Source organism: Cyprinodon tularosa, unplaced genomic scaffold (genome assembly GCF_016077235.1).
Source record: "Cyprinodon tularosa strain WSP-4 unplaced genomic scaffold, ASM1607723v1 ctg468, whole genome shotgun sequence".
NCBI lineage: Eukaryota > Metazoa > Chordata > Actinopteri > Cyprinodontiformes > Cyprinodontidae > Cyprinodon > Cyprinodon tularosa.
The window spans coordinates 216,667-235,562 of record NW_024039194.1 but is presented as its reverse complement, the minus strand read 5'-3'; the positions used below and the strand labels follow the sequence as shown (position 1 = coordinate 235,562).

Below are 18,896 nucleotides of genomic sequence, written 5' to 3'. Positions count from 1 at the left end.
AGTGAAAACAGGCAGTGCTCTCTATGATATAAACAGAAAGTGTAGTAGATCCTCAGGGCCAGAAAAGAGCAACTGGAAAATGAAACCCCTGTTTATCAGATTCAAAACATGACAGCTAAAAGTTTGTATGTTTGTTTTTTAGGGAACCATATCTGTAATGTTCAGGCCTTCTATTAGAGGCTCGAATAGGTGGAGTTTGCTAAACTCAGCTGGTACTTTAACTGGAAACATCAGACAAGACTGAAAATGCAAAAAAATAAACAATACTATTAGCACAATGCTGGTGATGATTCTCAGTCATCCAGGTCAGAGTCATTCCAAAAAAAAGTTAAAAACAATCAACTGGACTTTGGTTCCAAGATTGAAGACATTTTGCTTCCCATCCAGGAAGCTTTTTCAATTCAAAATGTCGGAATTAGCGTTAAAATTGTACGGAAGTCATATTTAAATGTCAATCATTCTGGGTTAAATATGTAATAAAATTTACTCTTTATCAGTGCCAAAATTTAGAACATTTCTATTTTTTTTTTTATTGTCTTAAAATCTGTGTTTTTCCCCCTTTATCTTATGCAGGGCCGTTAGTTATATGTCAACCTGAACATCTAAATTCGGCCAATCATATATCAACGTTCATCTGTCAATCAAATGTTTTTGGTCGCAGCTAATATACGCAATGGTTGAAATAAGAAATCAGAATAATGTCCTTTCCCATTGAGTTCCGTCCCAGTGTTCATGGGGATGGACGTCTGTGTCTTCAGCAGGCGTAGAGCTAACAGAACTGGCAGCGTTGCGAGGCAAGGGCTCAAACATGTACGGCTGTAAGCCTTCTACACCAAACCAAGCTTCTGCCGCCATGGCGTCCTCTTCCACAACAACTTCATCCCCGCTTTCCTCCTCTAAATAAAAAATGTATGACAGATGAGATTCATCCACGACCTCCAACACTAAACTCTCCTCCTCTTGCATGTTTCCTCTGTCCATAGCGTTCCTTGACAGTGTCGTTTCTAAGTCACCAATTTAGTGCTACTTGGTCCCATTGGAATTTCCCATTGGGAACCTGCTAGCACTAAGTTGCTAACTGGTTAGCAAGATGCGAAATGTCTTCAAGTCCAGTGGATTGCTTTTTTTTTTTTTTTACTTTTTTAGAACCACTATTTGCACAGCAGAGGATCTGTGATGCTCAGGGCCTTTTCCTCTGTTGGAAAATGTCTTTGGGTGTTTCAGGAGCTTAACGATCCAAAACGTTTGCTCAGATCAACATGAAAATGATTAACAAAGACAAAATCAAGCTTCTTCAATTACTTAATTTGCATTCTTCTGAGGAGAGCATAAGAGAGAAACCAGGATCTGAATATGTGTTTGTATATAGAACGAGTCCTTGGACAAACGGATAACAGTGGATCAAATCAACATCTTATTTTTTTAGAATTGGCTGCAGGAGCCCAATACAGGTGCTGGTCATAAAATTAGAATATCATGAAAAAGTAGATTGATTTCAGTAATTCCATTTAAAAAGTGAAACTTGTATATTATATTCATACATTACATACAAACTCATATATTTCAGATGTTTATTTTGTTTAATTTTGATGATTACAAATGACAACAAATGAAAATCTCAAATTCATCATATCAGAAAATTAGAATATTACTGAAGACCAATAAAAACAAAGGATTTATAGAAATGTTGGCCAACTGAAAAGTATGAACATGAAAAGTATGAGCATGTACAGCACTCAGTATTTAGTTGGGCCTCCTTTGGCCTGTATTACTGCAGCAATGCGGCGTGGCATGGAGTCGATCAGTCTGTGGCACTGCTCAGGTGTTATGATAGCCCAGGTTGCTCTAATAGTGGCTTTTAGCTCTTCTGAATTGTTGGGTCTGGTGTATTGCATATTCTTCTTCACAATACCCCATAGATTTTCTATGGGGTTAAGGTCAGGAGAGTTTGCTGGCCAATTAAGAACAGGGATACCATGGTCCTTCAACCAGGTACTGGTAGCTTTGGCACTGTGTGCAGGTGCCAAGTCCTGTTGGAAAATGAAATCTGCATCTCCAAAAAGTTGGTCAGCTGCAGGAAGCATGAAGTGCTCTAAAACTTCCTGGTATGTGGCTGCGTTGACCCTGGACCTCAGAAAACACAATGGACCAACACCAGCAGATGACATGGCACCCCAAACCATCACTGACTGTGGAAACTTTACACTGGACTTCAAGCAACGTGGATGAAGTGCCTCTCTTCTTTTCCTCCAGACTCTGGGACCTTGATTTCCAAAGGAAATGCAAAATTTACTTTCATCAGAGAACATGACTTTGGACCACTCACCAGCAGTCCAGTCCTGTTTCTCTTTAGCCCAGGCAAGACGCTTCTGACGCTGTCTGTGGTTCAAGAGTGGCTTGACACAAGGAATGCGACAGCAGAAACCCATGTCTTTCATACGTCTGTGTGTGGTGGTTCTTGAAGCACTCACTCCAGCTGCAGTCCACTCTTTGTGAATCTCCCCCACATTTTTGAAGGGGTTTTGTTTCACAATCCTCTCCAGGGTGCGGTTATCTCTCTTGCTTGTACACTTTTTTCGACCACATCTTTTCCTTCCCTTCGCCTCTCTATTAATGTGCTTGGACACTGAGCTCTGTGAACAGCCAGCCTCTTTAGCGATGACCTTTTGTGTCTTGCCCTCCTTGTGCAAGGTGTCGATGGTCGTCTTTTGGACAACTGTCAAGTCAGCAGTCTTCCCCATGATTGTGTAGCCTATAGAACTAGACTGAAAGACCATTTAAAGGCTTTTGCAGGTGGTTTGAGTTAATTAGCTGATTAGAGTGTGGCACCAGGGGCCATCAATTTTGAACCTTTTCACAATATTCTAATTTTCTGATATGATGAATTTGAGATTTTCATTTGTTGTCATTTGTAATCATCAAAATTAAACAAAATAAACATCTGAAATATATGAGTTTGTATGTAATGTATGAATATAATATACAAGTTTCACTTTTTAAATGGAATTACTGAAATCAATCTACTTTTTCATGATATTCTAATTTTATGACCAGCACCTGTATTTGGACAAACATCTAACTGAAATAAAAGAATAAACATGTTTTATTAATTCTATTAGGGGTGAAAATATTTTTTCAGCAAATCCATGTATTTAACATTATGTATAAGTGTTTTTGCAACTCTAACTTGGCTTTTGTTTCTTATTATTTCAATTTCAGCAGTTAAATCCAGATTTTAGAGCAAAAATAAAAAATATTTATTTTGTTGTTGGTGGTGCATTCCTGTTGTTATGGTTCATGATTCATTATCATATAGCTGCTTATTGTTTTGATAGCTGATTTTAAGATCCAGCAGTGCACTTTTACATTCTGTTTGGAAAAATATTTATTTAGCAACCACAGCATTTTACCAGTAGCAAACTCTGGAAAATAAAACGCAGATTCGGTTTCTCAATAACTGCTGCAGCTGCTGGGCTTTGCACTAACGTGTGCACCGCTGTGAGAAGTTTCTGGTTTCGTTTCTGGCACCGAGCGTGTACAAAAAAACAAGCTGCGGTGGGTGAGTCCGCGAGGGAGGGGGGATTGAGGAAGCGAAAATGAAATCCAGTTCAAAGTTCGTCTATGTTGAGATGATGGCGAGGCCGGTTTCAATAAATACGCGTATTGTTTTATATCAAATGCATGGGTACATATTATCAGTATTTTTTATACTTTAGGCTTAACTATTTTAATAAAGGTGTTAGACGCATTTAAAAGGATCGCTATTCGTGGTGTATTAGAATTCTCCTCTTTCGCAACAAGAAGAGGAACGAGTCCAAATACAAATCAGAGTGAGCGCTCTTCGCATTTTGCATGGGAACGCGCATAGGATCTTCGGCAGCTGGGCTCAGAGCGAAGCGAAGCTCGCGAGTTCGTAGGGGGATTTCCAGCACGCGCCCCGACTTCCCGAAGCAGCGCTTGTTTTGCTTTCGGTCTGAATGCAGAAACAGAAATAAACCACCGACACCATCTCTGTTTTTTTTTTTTGCATTTTTAAGCCCTCCGACTGCCCGACTTCCGCGGACAGAGCGAATTCCACCCGACAGCGGCGCTGAGGAGCCCCAGGCCGGCCGAGCTGACCAGGTAACCGCTTTTATTTCCGCATATTAAGCTGCTGGCTGCGCAGGCAGGGCGGTCAGTGTCACAGCGGCTTCCTACGGGACGACATGACAGCTCCTCGCTCCGCTCTGTAAGTGAAAGTACCCCCTGCTAGAGTGTGTTTCTTTTAGTTTTCGTTCGTTGGCGGGGTGTTGGATTTATTTTCACTTTTGTCTCGGTAGTTTGTGGCTCAGCTCGCTGGCTTCAGGCAAACACTCCGCTAAACTTTTGACCTCCGAGGCGAAATTCAACTTTGCTCAGACCAAACGGCTCCAGATGCGCAGAGTTAGCACTCAAATGGCATATTTAATTTTCAAACGCTTAACTTAAAATATGAAATTAATATTTTTTCCTTAAATGCTAGAGATTTAAAAAGCATTAGAATTTCATATGGAATTACCGTTCTGTATTTGCTACTTTTCTGATAACTGGCTTTATTTTCACATAATTACCGTATTTCATAGATTAAAGTAGATTAAAAATATTTAGAGAATAAGATCTTATGTATCGGCGTGGTTATTTTTACAAGCCAGTAGAACAAAGGTCATTTCAGTGCAGTAAAATGTTTTTAAGTGAACTTTTTTTTAATTTCCGGCTAGATCTGCTCAGAAATGAAGTTGAGTAATAAATAGTAGGTATGATGGGGGTAGGTGTTAGATAAAGGCTGGAGCTTTGCCACATTACCCGGTCTGACCTGTCAGGGAGCTGCTGTCTGTCACCACAGGACTAGGAACCATCAGGCCTGCTGGACTTTGATGAGGAACCAGCAGCTTTTTTCCCTCTGTGGTCTTAAGGAAGCATGCAGCCATTGCTATCTTTGTTTTCAATTTGTTTTTGCATTACTTCCTGCTGTTATTTATTTAGTTAACAATCAGATTCTCTTGGAATAAACTGTGTAACGTTTGGCCACTAGGGGCGCTCGACCTGTAGCTGTCAGGTGAAGCTCCGTGACAGGAGCTGCAAACCTGGACTGTAGATCAGGAATCCCCAAAGTCAGTGTCCTGCAGGTTTTAGAGGTTTCCCTGCTTTAGCACAGCTGATTATGATGATTGCAGTTCAGCAAAAGCCTGTTAATCAGCTTTCATTTAAAATTGTAGGGAGGTCATATTTAAATGTCAAATCATTCTGGCTTAAACGTGTATATAAATGAACTCTTTCTCTGACTATATTGTCTCACAATTTAGAAAATTTCTATATAAAAAAATCCTGTCTTAATTTCTGTGGGGTTTTCTAGTTATCTTATGCAGGTCAGTTAGTTATACATCAGCCTGAATGCCTAAATTCAGCCAATCATATATCAACGGTCATCTATCAATCAGATTTTTTCAGTCATAGCATCTTGATTCATATGTCGCAGCTAATATACGCAACGGTTGAAATCAGAATAAGTTCCTTTCCCATTGAGTTCCGTCCCAGTGTTCACGGTCCTCCAGGATGCTGGATGTAGATGGATGAAGCTGTGTTCCGGTTCTGGTATCAGACCAGTTTGGAGCAGTAGATTAAAAATAATGGAGTTCCTGGTAAATTCAAGGCCACATTCACCCTCTGGATGAAATCCTCCATCAGAGAACCTGAAACATGTCTGATCAGCTGAGGGTCAGAGCTAACCCCAGGCTCACACCGACTCCGGTCTTACCGTTGCGGTGCGGTGGGTGCGGCGCCACAGTGATTCCAAGTCATTAAAAAGACGTAAACCCCTCTCACCGGCTGCTGAGCTGTCCGGCTGCGGTTACCGAGACACTCTGGCGCTGCAGAAAATTCAGCAAGAAAGCTATCCTTGTGGCGTGCCGGAGCCCTCCGCAACAAGCTCTCGCAAATATCCTTATTTGGGCCGTGTTATCGCGTGAAGTTACGTGAACTCAAGTGAACTTCTGTTCTCGCGAGTTAAATCTCCGGACCTGTTGCCGGAGCCGCAGAGCCGCACCGCACCGTAGTCAAAAGGGCGGTGTGAGAGGGGGTGTGCGGGAGTTGCGGTCTCCGTTGGCTCGGTAACCGCACCGGAGCCAGTGTGAGCAAGGGGTAACAGCTGTTAGCCTAGTTAGCTCTGATGTTTAAGACATACCCTCAACTTTATGTATCCCTTGGGATTAGTCCTTCATGGAAACTCTGGTTCCAGCAGCTTATATGGAGTATAAAGATGCCAGTAAAGATAAAAATACAGCAGACAATATAAAAAAAGTATATATAGTCCAAAAAGCCAAAATAAATAAGTTGTAATATCCTGGAATATGTTTCCCTTAGATATGAGTATATGTGCACAGTAGAGAGCTAAGGGAAGACGCACAGTAGCTGACTTGGATTATTGCACTTGAACTGCACAAATGTACTGACCTTATAAATGGGTAAAAACTATACAGAGTTCAGAATGACGGGACGCGGCGCTCTGGGTCACATGACTCAATCAGAGATGGATCCCATCCTCTGAGGTGACAGAGGAGAGTTTAGAGAGAAAGCATCAATAGCTGAATATTGACTGATCTTTTAATGCATCAAATTAAACTGCTGCACTGCAAAAATGTAAATCTTAACAAGTCATTTTTTCTTAAAATAAGTGTATTTTTCTCTTGGATTGAGGAAGTGAAACATTTTGCCAAGGGAAGAACACAATTTACATTTAAAATAAGAATAAAACAATTGCATCATCTTATTTCAGGTGCGTTTTCTCTTAATTTGAATTAAATATGCATTAATTATCTTAAGAGTAAAATAACGCATTCCATCGGCAAATCCTCTTATTTACCTACTCAAATTAAGGTTAAATACACTTCATTTAAGACATTTTTACTTATTTTTTTCTAGATTGTTTATGCAGTGTGGCTCAGAAGATGCACACGCTGCAAAAAATGTAAATCTAAGTCATTTTTTTTTTAGTTGAGCAGGTAAGTGAGACACTTTTCCAACAGAATACAACAATTTATATTTAAAACAAGAAAAAACAACTTTGGTCTTTTATTTCAAGTGCATAATATCTAATTATCTTATTCTTAGGGTAAAAATGTTCATTCCATTGGCAGATCATCCACTCAAATTAAGGGTAAATGCCCTTATTTTAAGACTTTTTTGCTAATTTTCAGAAGGTTTTTGCAGTGCAGTGTTGCTTTAAATGCCCCTGGGTTAACTTTTTTTTTAGTAGCTGTATTTTAAACCATGTAACCCTTAGAAAGGAAACAGAACCATGTGCTAAATAAGGGTCCATCTACTCTCAGAAACAGTTATTAGTGTGAATGTAATGATGTTGACATGCACTGATATGACTGATCTGTTTCCTGTGAGGCCATTGAAATAATCGTCCAGTTCCTTATTTTACTCCTATAGTAAGGATTATAAAGGAAAATGTGCTGCAGGTGAAACTACTAGTTTTAAATTTAACAGGAAACAGGAAGTTCAATGTGTGAAGGATGTGTTTACCAGATTATTGGATGCAGGATTGTCAGGTTCTGCTCTGGACGGGTCGGTTCAGTCCAGCATGGTGGGTCAACGGGTTTGGTAGTTTGTTGAACCTGTGAACTTTCCTCTCGTAGATCGCAATGCCAGTAGAGAGGATGAGGATGAGGCCCTGGTTGGAGGAACAGATTAATTCTTGTCAGATCCCAGGACTGAAATGGGTTAACAAAGTAAGTGTTGGCTTCAGCGCTGTCTCTCACTGACGCCTCTATAATACTGACAGACTGGCTTTTCCTCAGGAGAAGAGAATCTTCCAGATCCCCTGGATGCACGCGGCGCGTCACGGCTGGGACCTGGAGAAAGACGCTCCGCTCTTCATGAGATGGGCCATTCACACCGGTACCTGCAGCACACTGCTTCTCTTTCACTAAATCTCTGTCACATAATCGGAGTCGGCTCACATTTACTGGTTTAGAAAAACAAACAGCAGCCAGTCTGCTTTCAGACGACCAAATTAAAACTTCTACTGTCTTTTATTAGGAGAATAAAGTTTTTATTTTGTTAATGTTCTAACATTAAGATGGAAGCTTCCATAGAGGATCAACCAAACTGCAGCTTTTGAACTCAGACTGCTAAGACTTTATATTAAGGTTGAGACATGATTTATTTCAACTCTATGATTCTAAAATAGGACTGTTCTCTGGCAATGTTACCACTTTATTCTCATAACATATTTGCTTTATTCTGGTAATATTACGACTTTAACCTCGTACATGTATTATTAGGACAAACTAGAAAAAATCTAGTAATTTTTTCTTAAATTAAGTGAACTTGTTCTTGGATTGAGGAGGTAAAGGAGATATTTTGCCAATGGAACAAGACAATTTACACTTAAAATAAGAAAACACAATCGGATTTTCTTATTTTAAGTGCATTTTATCTAATTATCTTATTTCAAGAGTAAAAATACTCATTCTATTGGCAAACTATCTCCATTACCTACTCAAATGAAGGGTAAATACAGTTAATTTAGGACATTTTTGGTTATTTCTATATCGTGTTTCCAGTGCATTATTCTGCTGATATCATGACTTTATTTTTGTAATTAAAATCTTCAAACATCTTTCAGTATGGCTCTAAATACTCAGTCATATGTTTTGGATCCAGATTTAGGGAGCTAATAATTTCCTAGTCAGTAAAATGGGACGATTCTGTCAGAAATGTTGTAGTTCCTGCAATTTTAAGCTGTGAAATGATTGGTTGCTTCTGATTGTCTATAAAGGCAGACATTGCTGAGGACAGGAAGAGAAGCAAATGTTCAGATCGTTCAGTATTGTAGATTAAACCCTTATAGTCTAAAAAATATCAGTCTTTGATAAGAAAGCAACAGATGCTGGTTATTTAAGGCCAATGTCGATTATTCAGGCATCAGTTTATGCTGCTGAGTCTTTGAGCTGATCTCACTTCCTTCATCTGCATAATAAAAATCAAACAATGTTACATAAGCCTCAGCTGAAATAAAAATTAAACTGATTTACAAATCAAAGCGTGCATCGCCTGATGTATTGCAGATTCAGAAAACTTTGCTTCCAGTTTTTAGACTTAAACTCAGAAAATGATTTATTTGCTGCTCTTCACATGTTTTGTTATTAAAAGTATTCACACCCCTTTAAAAATGTTTGTGTTTTAACGTATATTATTGCCATGTGAGTAAAAAACAACTGTAGGTCATAAATGTGTTGGTAGTGCTCCACCCTGAGCTCCAGTATGTCTGCTGGTGAAGGTTTTCCGTCGTCCAGGTCAGAGTCATTCCAAAAAAGTTAAAATCAATCCACTGGACTTTGTTTCCAATTTTAAAGACGTTTAGCTTCCCATCCAGGAAGCTTTTTTAATTCAAAATGTCAGGAATAGCGTTGAGTTCCAGGTTTTATACAGCAGCCCAATAAAACCTTGTTTTTGTTTGGAAAACATGCAAATTGGAACAGACTGTTGGTCCACTCTATAAAACCCCGAACTCAAGGCTGTTCTTGACATTTTGAATTGAAAAAGCTTCCTGGATGTGAAGCGAAACGTGGAAACCTGGAAACAAAGTTTGTTTTTCATTTTCTTTTTGGAATATTTGAGCAGAGATGATGTAAATCATGTATTGCATAATAAACGCATTAAGCTCTGTTGTTTTTAAAAGGTTCAAGGGGCGTGAAAACTTCCTGGAAGCTCTCTAGATAAAAGCTGCTATATCCGGTTTTACCTGTAGGGTTGTAGTTACTGAGTGAAACTCAGGATGTTTCTGCTTGACTCTAAACCCTCTCAAGAAGCTAAAAAAAAACTAAATATAGAAAGGTTTCCTGCAGGTAAATACCAGCCTGGTGTGGACCGACCCGATCCCAAGACGTGGAAGGCTAATTTCCGCTGTGCCATGAACAGCCTGCCCGACATCGAGGAGGTGAAGGACAAGAGCATCAAGAAAGGAACCAATGCCTTCAGAGTTTATAAGATGCTCTCCTCCTCCGAGAGGAGCTTGAAGAAAGGTGAGAGCCGCTGATTTCCTCATCTGTTCTGCAACTAAAGGGGAAAACCATCTAAAAAGGTTTCAATCACTGTCCTCTCAGGAAAGAAGAAGGCAGATAAGGAAGGGAAGGCAAAGGCAAGTAAAGAGGTAGGTGAAAACCCGGGCTGTGGAGGGGTTCCTTGTTTCTTTCTGTAAACTTGAACCTGCAGCAGATTAAATCTCCTCTCCACGGCCAGTTTGGTAGCATGTCGCTCATTGTTGGAATACTTTACTCAGAATTGCGTTTTAGCTGCAGTTCCCCCTGCCAGGATGGAGAAAAACTCCTCTAGAGCGAAGGGGGGAGTGGCTGGGCTGAACAATCAGCTCTCCTTCCTGTTCCCACATGATGCTGGATCAGATAAGACACTGGGAGCCAGTGGGAGGGGCTCCAATAGGGCAGAGATCCAGCTGTTGTTCCTCTAAATCAGAGAAGCTTCCTGCTCGCCGCTCCATGTTTCATTTTTCAGTGCGAGGTTTGGGAATATCTGCTCCTCCTGCAGCAGTGGCGTTCTGCCTGCAGCTAGCTTCCTACCTCCATGATGTTTCTCACCACAGACCTCCATGTGTTCAACTTTACTGCTGCAACAAAGCGGTGCTTGGTTCTATAGCATGAATTCATTAAAAGGAGATTTATGAATAAACAATGCAAACAGTGTGGAACACTTTTCCCTTCAGCCCTGTTTACTTTGCTGATCCCAAATACAATCCTAACTGGTAGATGGAGCCCAGCTTGGTGGGATGGGGCTAAAAATTTCCACCTGAAATCAAAAGGCAGGAAAATGTTGGATAGTTTGAGATAAAACCTTTAGTTACTCTCATCAAAGTTCAATAAATAAACACCTCTGGCCCTCTGATGGACGCCGTACCCGATCAGTGCCCCTCAGAGCATCCGTGTTTTTATAAATCCAGCTCTTCTGTGGAAACCTCAGAGCTTTCATTGAAAAATGATTAGCTACTCCATAAATCCTTATTAATGTCAGCCATTTTTTATTTTTTATTAAAAAGAATACAAACATTCCTTGACAACATCTCAGGTTATGTATGATGGTCACATGGCAGGAAAAAATCAAACCCTTTAAGCCCAGAAGGCTTAGTAATAGGCTATACATGAGTGAAAATAATAAATAGTAAATAAATAAGTGGACATTTAAGACATTACAGCATACTTTTGGAATATGTCGGCCATTTTTCTGCATATCGGCTGATTTTTGGAAACTTTGCAGTTATGGCTAATCTTTAATGAAACTAATTTATTGCTCTGATTTGGCTCTTATTTTTGGTGTTGTTTTTACTCCATAGATTCTAGTTTTTAACTTAACCAACCCTTCCCATCCTCTTCTTTCCAGGGAGCTTCTCTGTCTCCAAACACGACTTTTTCTGAAGGCTTTGCCGGACCCATCGACTGCTCCAGACAGGCCAGGCTTAAAGAGGAGGCTCTGGAGCTCACAGTGACCAACCGTACATCAGGTACGGCTCCGTGTTCTACGGAGGAACCGATTTTCCTCCATATCCAGCTAGATTCAGTGTGATTCCTGACTGCGATGCTTTGTGCAGCCATGGCCACTTCAGCCGGGGAGCAGCTGATCCAAAGCGAGCAGCTGCCGGACGTGTGCCAGACCATCGAGGTGACCACGGAGAACGAGGAGCAGACCGTCAGCTCCTCCCACTCCTACCCGCTGCAGATCTCTCCTGTGTCTTCGTGCGGTGAGGCGCCACACACTTCCTGCTAAAGCGCGACACGTTAGGAGGGAAGAAAAGCTCCTGACCAAAAACAGACCACCTTAACATCAGAGCGGTTTCTGAATGAACAGATCTGACTGTGATCATGGAGGTCGGTCCTGAAGCTGTGGTTAGATGCTGAGCTGATGAACTGATGGTGGCAGATGATCATCCAGGCTGAGCCTGTGCGGCTTTAGCTTCCCTCTCTGCCTGGGTGTTGTTTGTTCTGGCTGTGACACCATCCTGGAGAGAAATATCAGCTTTGCTGCTGCCATCGACACCTTTGTTTATAGATGCTGGAGATCGGCCTGTTTTTCAGTGTAGTCCTGTTTCTCTGACTGTGACTGGCTGGATGTGCTCTCTTCGTCCTCTGATATGGGAGCTGGCTCGGAGCTCGTCTGCCTGGCTGTGTGTTTCCTGGATGGGGCCGCCTTTTACAGCTGCCTTTTGTATCTAATTCAATTCAGTTTATTTCTATAGCGCCAATTTCAGAACACATGTCATCTCAAGGCATGTTACATTTCACCAGATCATCCAGTCAAATTGATTTAAAGGTTTCTATCTAAGGAAAACCAGCTGATTGCATTGACTCGAAGGCAATCCCTCACATTAAGCATGCTTGCAGCGACAGTAGAGAGGAAAAACTCCCTTTTAACAGGAAGAAATCTCCAACAGAACCAAGGCTCAGTGTGCCGACTGGGGTTCAAAGAAACAGAAGCAGAGATACAAATCTCTGCTCACACTGAGCCTGGTCCTGCTAGAGGTTTCTTCCCGTTAAAAGAGAGTTTTTCCTCTCCACTGTCGCTGCAAGCATGAGTCGGCTCATATTTATGAGTCGATGCAATCCTTAGATAGAAAACTTTGAATCACATTAAATTAAGGCCGTAATTGGCATTAAAATTCATTAAATGTGATTATGGTGGCATTTAAAATGCTTTATAAAAACAAGTTTCTAAAAACAATTTTTTCAGATATATTAAATCGTGATATATTTGCGCGGATCTGCTTTGGGGTGATCGTAAAGCCATATGTTTGGAAAAGAAGCTTGAGGCGGAGAAAATGGAAATATTAAAATAATGGTGCCTGGAAAATTAGGGATTTGTGTATATATATATATATATATATATATATATATATATATATATATATATATATGAATGAGCGTCATGGGTACTTGTTGATGGCATTAGAATTATTTCTAAGTGCAATAAAAAGCATTAAATAAGAGTTGCTCATTCCTGTATAAACTTTGAATCAATCTGATTGGATGATCTGGTGAACTGTAAAGTGCTGTGAGATGACGTGTGGTGAATTGGCGCTATAGAAATAAACTGAATGGAATTTTCACACCTAACTGTAACGGCGGCGCGTAGCAGCGCTGTGGCCGCTGTCTCACTCCTCCTGATTGCTCCTCTCCTCCGTCCACAGGCAGCGACACAGAGAGCGACACAGAAGACAACAAAGAGGTGGGTCTAACACACACACACACACACACACACACACACATGAATCAGCAGCCGGACCAGTTTTCCGTTTAACAGGTTTCTACCTGTTTCCTCCGTACTGCTCAGAAAGGGTGTGAGTGTAGGAGGGTGTTTCACAGTTTGTGGCCATGACGACAGTTTGGGATGGTCTGCAGGGTTGTTTGGTTTTACAGGTGTGTGAGTTTGTTTCTTCCTGTAACACTGCAAAAGGCCAGAGTGATCTGGGGGGGGGGGGGGGGGGTGCGCTCCGTCAAACATTAACAGTTTGATCTCTGCCCCTCTTCACACCAACAAGAGATTCACTCGACTGCCAGTCCACGAGAAACGCACTTCTATCCTGTTTAACCAAGATGGCCGCTCCAGCAGAAGCATCAGAGGGGTTAAACATTTACTCTGAATCATGCCTGTTGATTCAGCTGCTGCATAACCTTGGAAAAGTGTCGACACGCCTCTGGACTTTTTTGTTTGCTGCCATCTAAAAAAAAAAAAAAAAAGCACAATCTGCAGCTCATTTAATTTGAGGACAATCAGAAATAAAGCAGCTTTCAAACATGGATCTGAACCGGCTCAAACCAGCCGTGAAACCGGTAACCTGAAGTGTTTTGATCTCAGACTCTGAAAGAGAAACTGGTCTTCACCGTTGGTGGAAGCTGTTTTTAGAAGCCAGATGTCTCTTCCTGTTTCAGTTCAGGAGACATCCGTCCAACTGATCCCTGATGCTTAATTCTTCCTCAATTCACATGAAAAATAACACAATGTTACACCAGCCTCAGTTTGAGCAAACCAAACATTAATTAACCAATCAAACACGAATGGTGACTATGAGACGGATAAACAAATAAGGGACATTTAGGTTGTTGATTAGACAGAGATGCAGCTTTTTCAGCTGAGCGTTTCTGCAGTGACTCACTCTAACATGTAGCTTCACATCTCCTGGCTCTAAACTTCCCTTAAACCTCTGAGAATCACCCACCTATAAACAGTTCCAGTCACTGCGGCTGCGTTTAGTTTCCATCATATTTAGTATTAAAATCCTTCACTGTTTTGGTCAGTAAAGGATTTTAATGGGCGTCCTGGCTGCAGCTTGGTCCTGATGTGAGGATCCGGTGTAAGTACCAGGTCTGCTCAGGCTCTGTGCGTGCCAGAGGTGTTACACTATATGAGCGGTAACAGATTAGAAATCAGCGGGGTCCCAATAAACTGTGAACTGCCTCACTGTTATTGTTCCACAAGTAGAATCACTTATTTTCTTTGCCTAAAATCTCCATCAAAGTCATTTCTAAGATGTCCCATTCCTCCCCTGCTCTGAGATCTAGATAAAAAGAAGCACTCAGACTTTTCGTGTCACCTCGTTAAATGGCTGAGCTCAGTCTGAGAACGCATTCATGCTGGTGTAGATTCCCAGTCATCCATAATCATTCCCGAAAAAAACAAAAAAAAACAATCCACTGGACTTTGTTTCCAAGTTTGAAGACATTTTGCTTCCCATCCTGGAAGTGTTTTCATTCCAATCAGACCGGTGTGGGACATTTCAGGCTAACAAAAGAAGCAGTTCCTAAGGGACGGACCCGTTCATCCGTTTTCTAAGCCAAAACAAGGCTTTGTTGGGCTACTCTCTAAAATAATGCTGTTTCTGACGTTTGAATTGAAAAAGCTTCCTGGATGGGAAGCCAAACGTCTTCAAACTTGGAAACAAATGTTTTTGGACTGAGAATGATAGTTTTCTGCTTTCCGCTAGCTTAGGTCACCAAAGAAACATAAGAGCAAATATAGGTAATAATAAGTTGAAACTCCAGAAGAGATGCCATACAGTTTGTTTGAGGGTGTTGCCATACTGTGACATCATCAGCAGGGGCAGGACCCCGAGCAGATCGGGTACCTACATTCTATCTGATCTGTGTTAAGAACGTGATGCATGGTGGTGGCAGCATCATGCTGTGGCAGCATGTTTTCAAACGCTCTAACCTTTTTTCCTCCAACAGGCCGTGGGTCTGACGTGGAAGCGGGAGTACCCGTCGGTTCTGCGCGTCCCGCCGTGTTCCCTCCCCAGCATGGCCACCTTCGTCAGCCCCAGCATGTCCAACTTCAGGGTCACCAGCCTGAAGGACCCCGCGCCGCTCATCAGCTACCACATCGACGGCTGGACGCCCGCCTACAGCCAAAACTCTCACGCTTCCTCGCCCAGCGCCAGTCCCAGCGAGGTGCGCGCCAGCGTCATCAGGAAGACCTCTGACGTCACGTCGTCCTGACCTCCACGGTTTGCTTCAACATCTCTGCGGATCTCCGGTTCCCCTTCTTTAACGGACCGGCGCTCCGCCGGCCGCCATTAAGGGGGCGGTGTGACGGATCTGCAGGCCGTCCTACTGTGTGAGGCGGACGGAAGGACCAGACCCGCGTCCTCCATGTGTGGCTGCTGCAGAGGTTCTCCTTTCACCAAAGATTTGAATCCCGTCCGTTATTTGTGACGCAGGCGGTTGGGAATCACCTCCCGTGGTTTCAAACCGCCTAACCCATCCAACCAAAGCCCAGGACTTCAACTACTGAGTTAGACGCTCTGCTGGGGACACATGGAACCAGTGGCAAAGGTCTATTTATATTCTCACTCTGCAGACACTGGACCATGCGTCGCCGCAGCGGGGTGGGGGGGGCTAACGGACCGCCGCCAGGCCTCCGCCATGTACATAGATCTATAGTGTGGGTTTGATTGCTTCAGCACCTTACAGACAGCACAGAGACAGAGAGAGGCGGGGAGCACAGCTCTGCTGCAGAAACGTGCCTTTTTGTTCAAACCAGGCGCAGCCCGGCGGGAAATCAGCAACAATCCACAGACTCAGAGTTTCTTCCTACTCTGATTCAAAAGGGTTTGAAAAAAATACTTTTCTAATCCTGAAGACGGGCGGACAAACGTTTGATGGCCTTTTATCGTCTCATTGAGCTCATTTAAATCAGCCTCTGTTGCCTCAGAGCCAAACTGGTTCAGGATCATGTTTATACTGCTAAAGGTGTCCATCAACTTTACTCATTTTGAGATTGATAAACTAAGCAATAGCAGATTCTGTGAGATTATTAATCTTGCTGTATAGAAAATTCTAATCAGAATAAGAGAAACTGTCTGTCAGAGCAGGAGGACGACATCTTTGAGTTTTTGTGTGGATCTAAGATTGAACCGTCTGATGTTTACTGGTTTAAAGCTGATCTAAAATCTGTTTATTTTCCCTTCATTTGAGCAGCTAAATAACCGGATTAGCCAATAGAAAAAGTGTTTACTCCCTTAAAATAAGAGGATTTGTTTTAAATAATCCCCATTCTTAAAAAAATCTTAAAAGGATCTTGCCGTCTAATAGAACCTGAGAAAAATGACATGAAATAAAGCAAATAATATAAATAAAATAAAGTGTATATATAGAGATGAAATTAAAGGGATTCTTATTAAATTACTATTTAAAATTAGCTCTTTTATTATTGCTTAGGCAGTTATTCAGTTTATCAATGTTTTTTCTTAGACTTGTTTGAAGGAGGGCGTTTATTCCCTCAGTGTGTTTAACAGAACGGGTGAAAATGATGTAATTAAATAGTAATATGTTTGGATTATCTTTCTTTGCCATATTAACTCTAGAGACATAAGAGTTAAAATCTATTTCTAGATCGACACAATATATTAATCTGACAGCTGAAGAACAGGGTTCTTTTTAGGGCTGAAACAGTTAATCGGATGGATTATTGAAATAATCGTAAACTAAGTGATCGATTAATCGTTAACTGGAGTATAAAGACTCTAAAACATGCGTTAAGCTTACGGAGCAACCCTCTTAAAGCAGTAATTATGTCAAAATTGTAAAAAAAAAAAAACACTTAGCATTTAAGAAACTTTTTGTCAATCTGCTTTGTCAAACATTTTGTTTCACCTGATTTATTTACATAAAATTAACCTTTTTGCTATCTGATTATTAATTGTTTGATCAAATAACAGAGTAATCGATTTGTTGCCGCCTTAATCAGGTAATAATTACCTGTTAATCAGATCGAATCTTCCTGCCTGCTCAAAACAAGGGAAAATAAAAGTAATCTGAGGAAATCTGACGTATGTTTCATTTTTTAAAGTGTGAGTTTCAGACATGCTGCTTGTAGTTTTCATCCTTAAATCTGCTCTTCAGTGGCGTAGCCGTCAGAGGGGCGGATCTTTCCTTTAGAGAGAGAAGCCAGTCAATCAGTCAGCTTTCAGCCAGCTGACCAGCAGCACCCAGCCAGTTCAGACTGACGGCTCAGGCCAGCTTCAAGCTAGCTGAGCTGTAGCCGGAGTGGCTCCTGCTGCAGGATCTGAGTTCGTCCAGGAAAGAAAGTTGCTGTCGTGCCTTTTATAGAAAAAAACAACTAGATATGTTTTATCAAACCCAGGGTCTCAGTTCTATCTGCACACATCCGCCATAACAGCTTCATCTTTGCCTCCAACAAAGAAAGGAGATCTCAGGGGTGGTTGGTGGCCGTTCTGAGAGCCGCAGCGGCTAGAAGCTAGCAGGCTAAAGCAGAGAGGGCCGAGCTGCACAGGAAGCCAGCGGGGCCCCTGGGAGCCTGCAGGGCTTTGGGAACAAACCCCTCCAGAGTGAAACACTGGATTCACACAAAGCTTTGCTGTGATTTTTACTTCAGGACTCGTGGATCTAAGGGGCTTTTTGCTTGCTTTACCTTTCAAACACGTGCCTTTATTGTTGCTCTGAAAGACCAGGCTGCAGCTGCATGGGAGTCCGGCGCTGCAGCTCGTCTGTGATATTTATAACTTAACCCATCAGATTTTATGGACCAGAGTCGCTGCTTTGACTAGAGTGAACGCTTTATAGGATAACAGCTGAAACGCTGAATGTGCCAAACTGCACGAGGTGTTTCCTGTCGTATAAAACAGGAACAAGAAGAGGGACGAGTCGATGCCTTAAAGAAGCCTAACGGTGACATCCGTCCTAAAATCTGCTAATGATGGATTAGACTCAGCAGTGGAAGCTGATCAAATATCTGTCTGTCTGTTTTTTTGGTGATTTAGAGCCATGGAATTAGGAAAAAGTTTCCCTCTTCATGTTCAGCTGCAAACTCTAAAGGACTGAGTATTTAGCTGAAACCCAGTAGAACCATCATGGGTCTGCGTCTCATCACGTCTGTCTGTACATTCTGAAATCTACATGTGAATCAACATGTTAAATGAAATAAAGTCCTGTTTTTTTATTATTTGCCGCGTGTTCAGTATGATTTTATGACCGTCACAGATAGGGCTCTGTTATCTGCTGTCAGCAGAAGGATCAGAGTCCAGGTTTTATGGCTGCTGGGCCTCAGAGAGCTCGTATATCTGAAGCCGTTAAGATAACAAGGGGGACGGCCTGTGGCGGGTCCTTTGTTGGAGACTTCAGCCAACCTGCAGGCTGAGTTCAGGATTACAGGTTGGCTGCTGAGCCGTTGCAAGTCGTTGCCTGTAGAGACACGAGGAGCCGTGGTGAACACTTGTCAGCATGAGGCCCCCTCTGCTCTCAGCCACTTCTCTGGCTTCTTCCACAGCTCTAACCTCTGTTTCAGTTTCAGTTGCTGTTCTCGGTTCTCACTCTGCTTCCTGTTTTTCTCAGGCCCCAGCGGATGGCTGGCCA

The 18,896-nt window shown here is 41.9% G+C and overlaps 1 protein-coding gene across 2 annotated transcripts; it reads left to right on the top strand.

Annotated features, from left to right (window-relative positions):
• Positions 1–3,912: 3,912 nt before the first annotated feature.
• On the top strand, positions 3,913–15,522 carry irf2 (interferon regulatory factor 2). 2 transcript variants are annotated; one of them, XM_038301472.1, is made up of 9 exons: positions 3,913–4,122; positions 7,659–7,751; positions 7,821–7,920; positions 9,873–10,049; positions 10,131–10,177; positions 11,416–11,536; positions 11,624–11,773; positions 13,217–13,254; positions 15,255–15,522. In XM_038301472.1, exons 2-9 carry the CDS (start codon positions 7,665–7,667, stop codon positions 15,519–15,521), a joined length of 987 nt encoding a protein of 328 aa, XP_038157400.1. In that variant the 5' UTR covers positions 3,913–4,122; positions 7,659–7,664; the 3' UTR covers position 15,522. The 2 variants fall into 2 exon arrangements, with proteins under 2 accessions (XP_038157400.1, XP_038157401.1); XM_038301473.1 differs by having other exon boundaries at positions 4,093–4,228.
• The last annotated feature ends 3,374 nt before the right edge of the window (positions 15,523–18,896 follow it).

Excerpts from the sequence above, each read along its gene's own strand:
- irf2 (XM_038301472.1), top strand. The coding sequence starts at position 7,665 with ATGCCAGTAGAGAGGATGAGGATGAGGCCCTGGTTGGAGGAACAGATT. Across the intron at positions 10,050-10,130 it reads CGAGAGGAGCTTGAAGAAAG|GAAAGAAGAAGGCAGATAAG; the intron begins GTGAGAGCCGCT and ends CTGTCCTCTCAG. Across the intron at positions 10,178-11,415 it reads AGGCAAAGGCAAGTAAAGAG|GGAGCTTCTCTGTCTCCAAA; the intron begins GTAGGTGAAAAC and ends TCTTCTTTCCAG.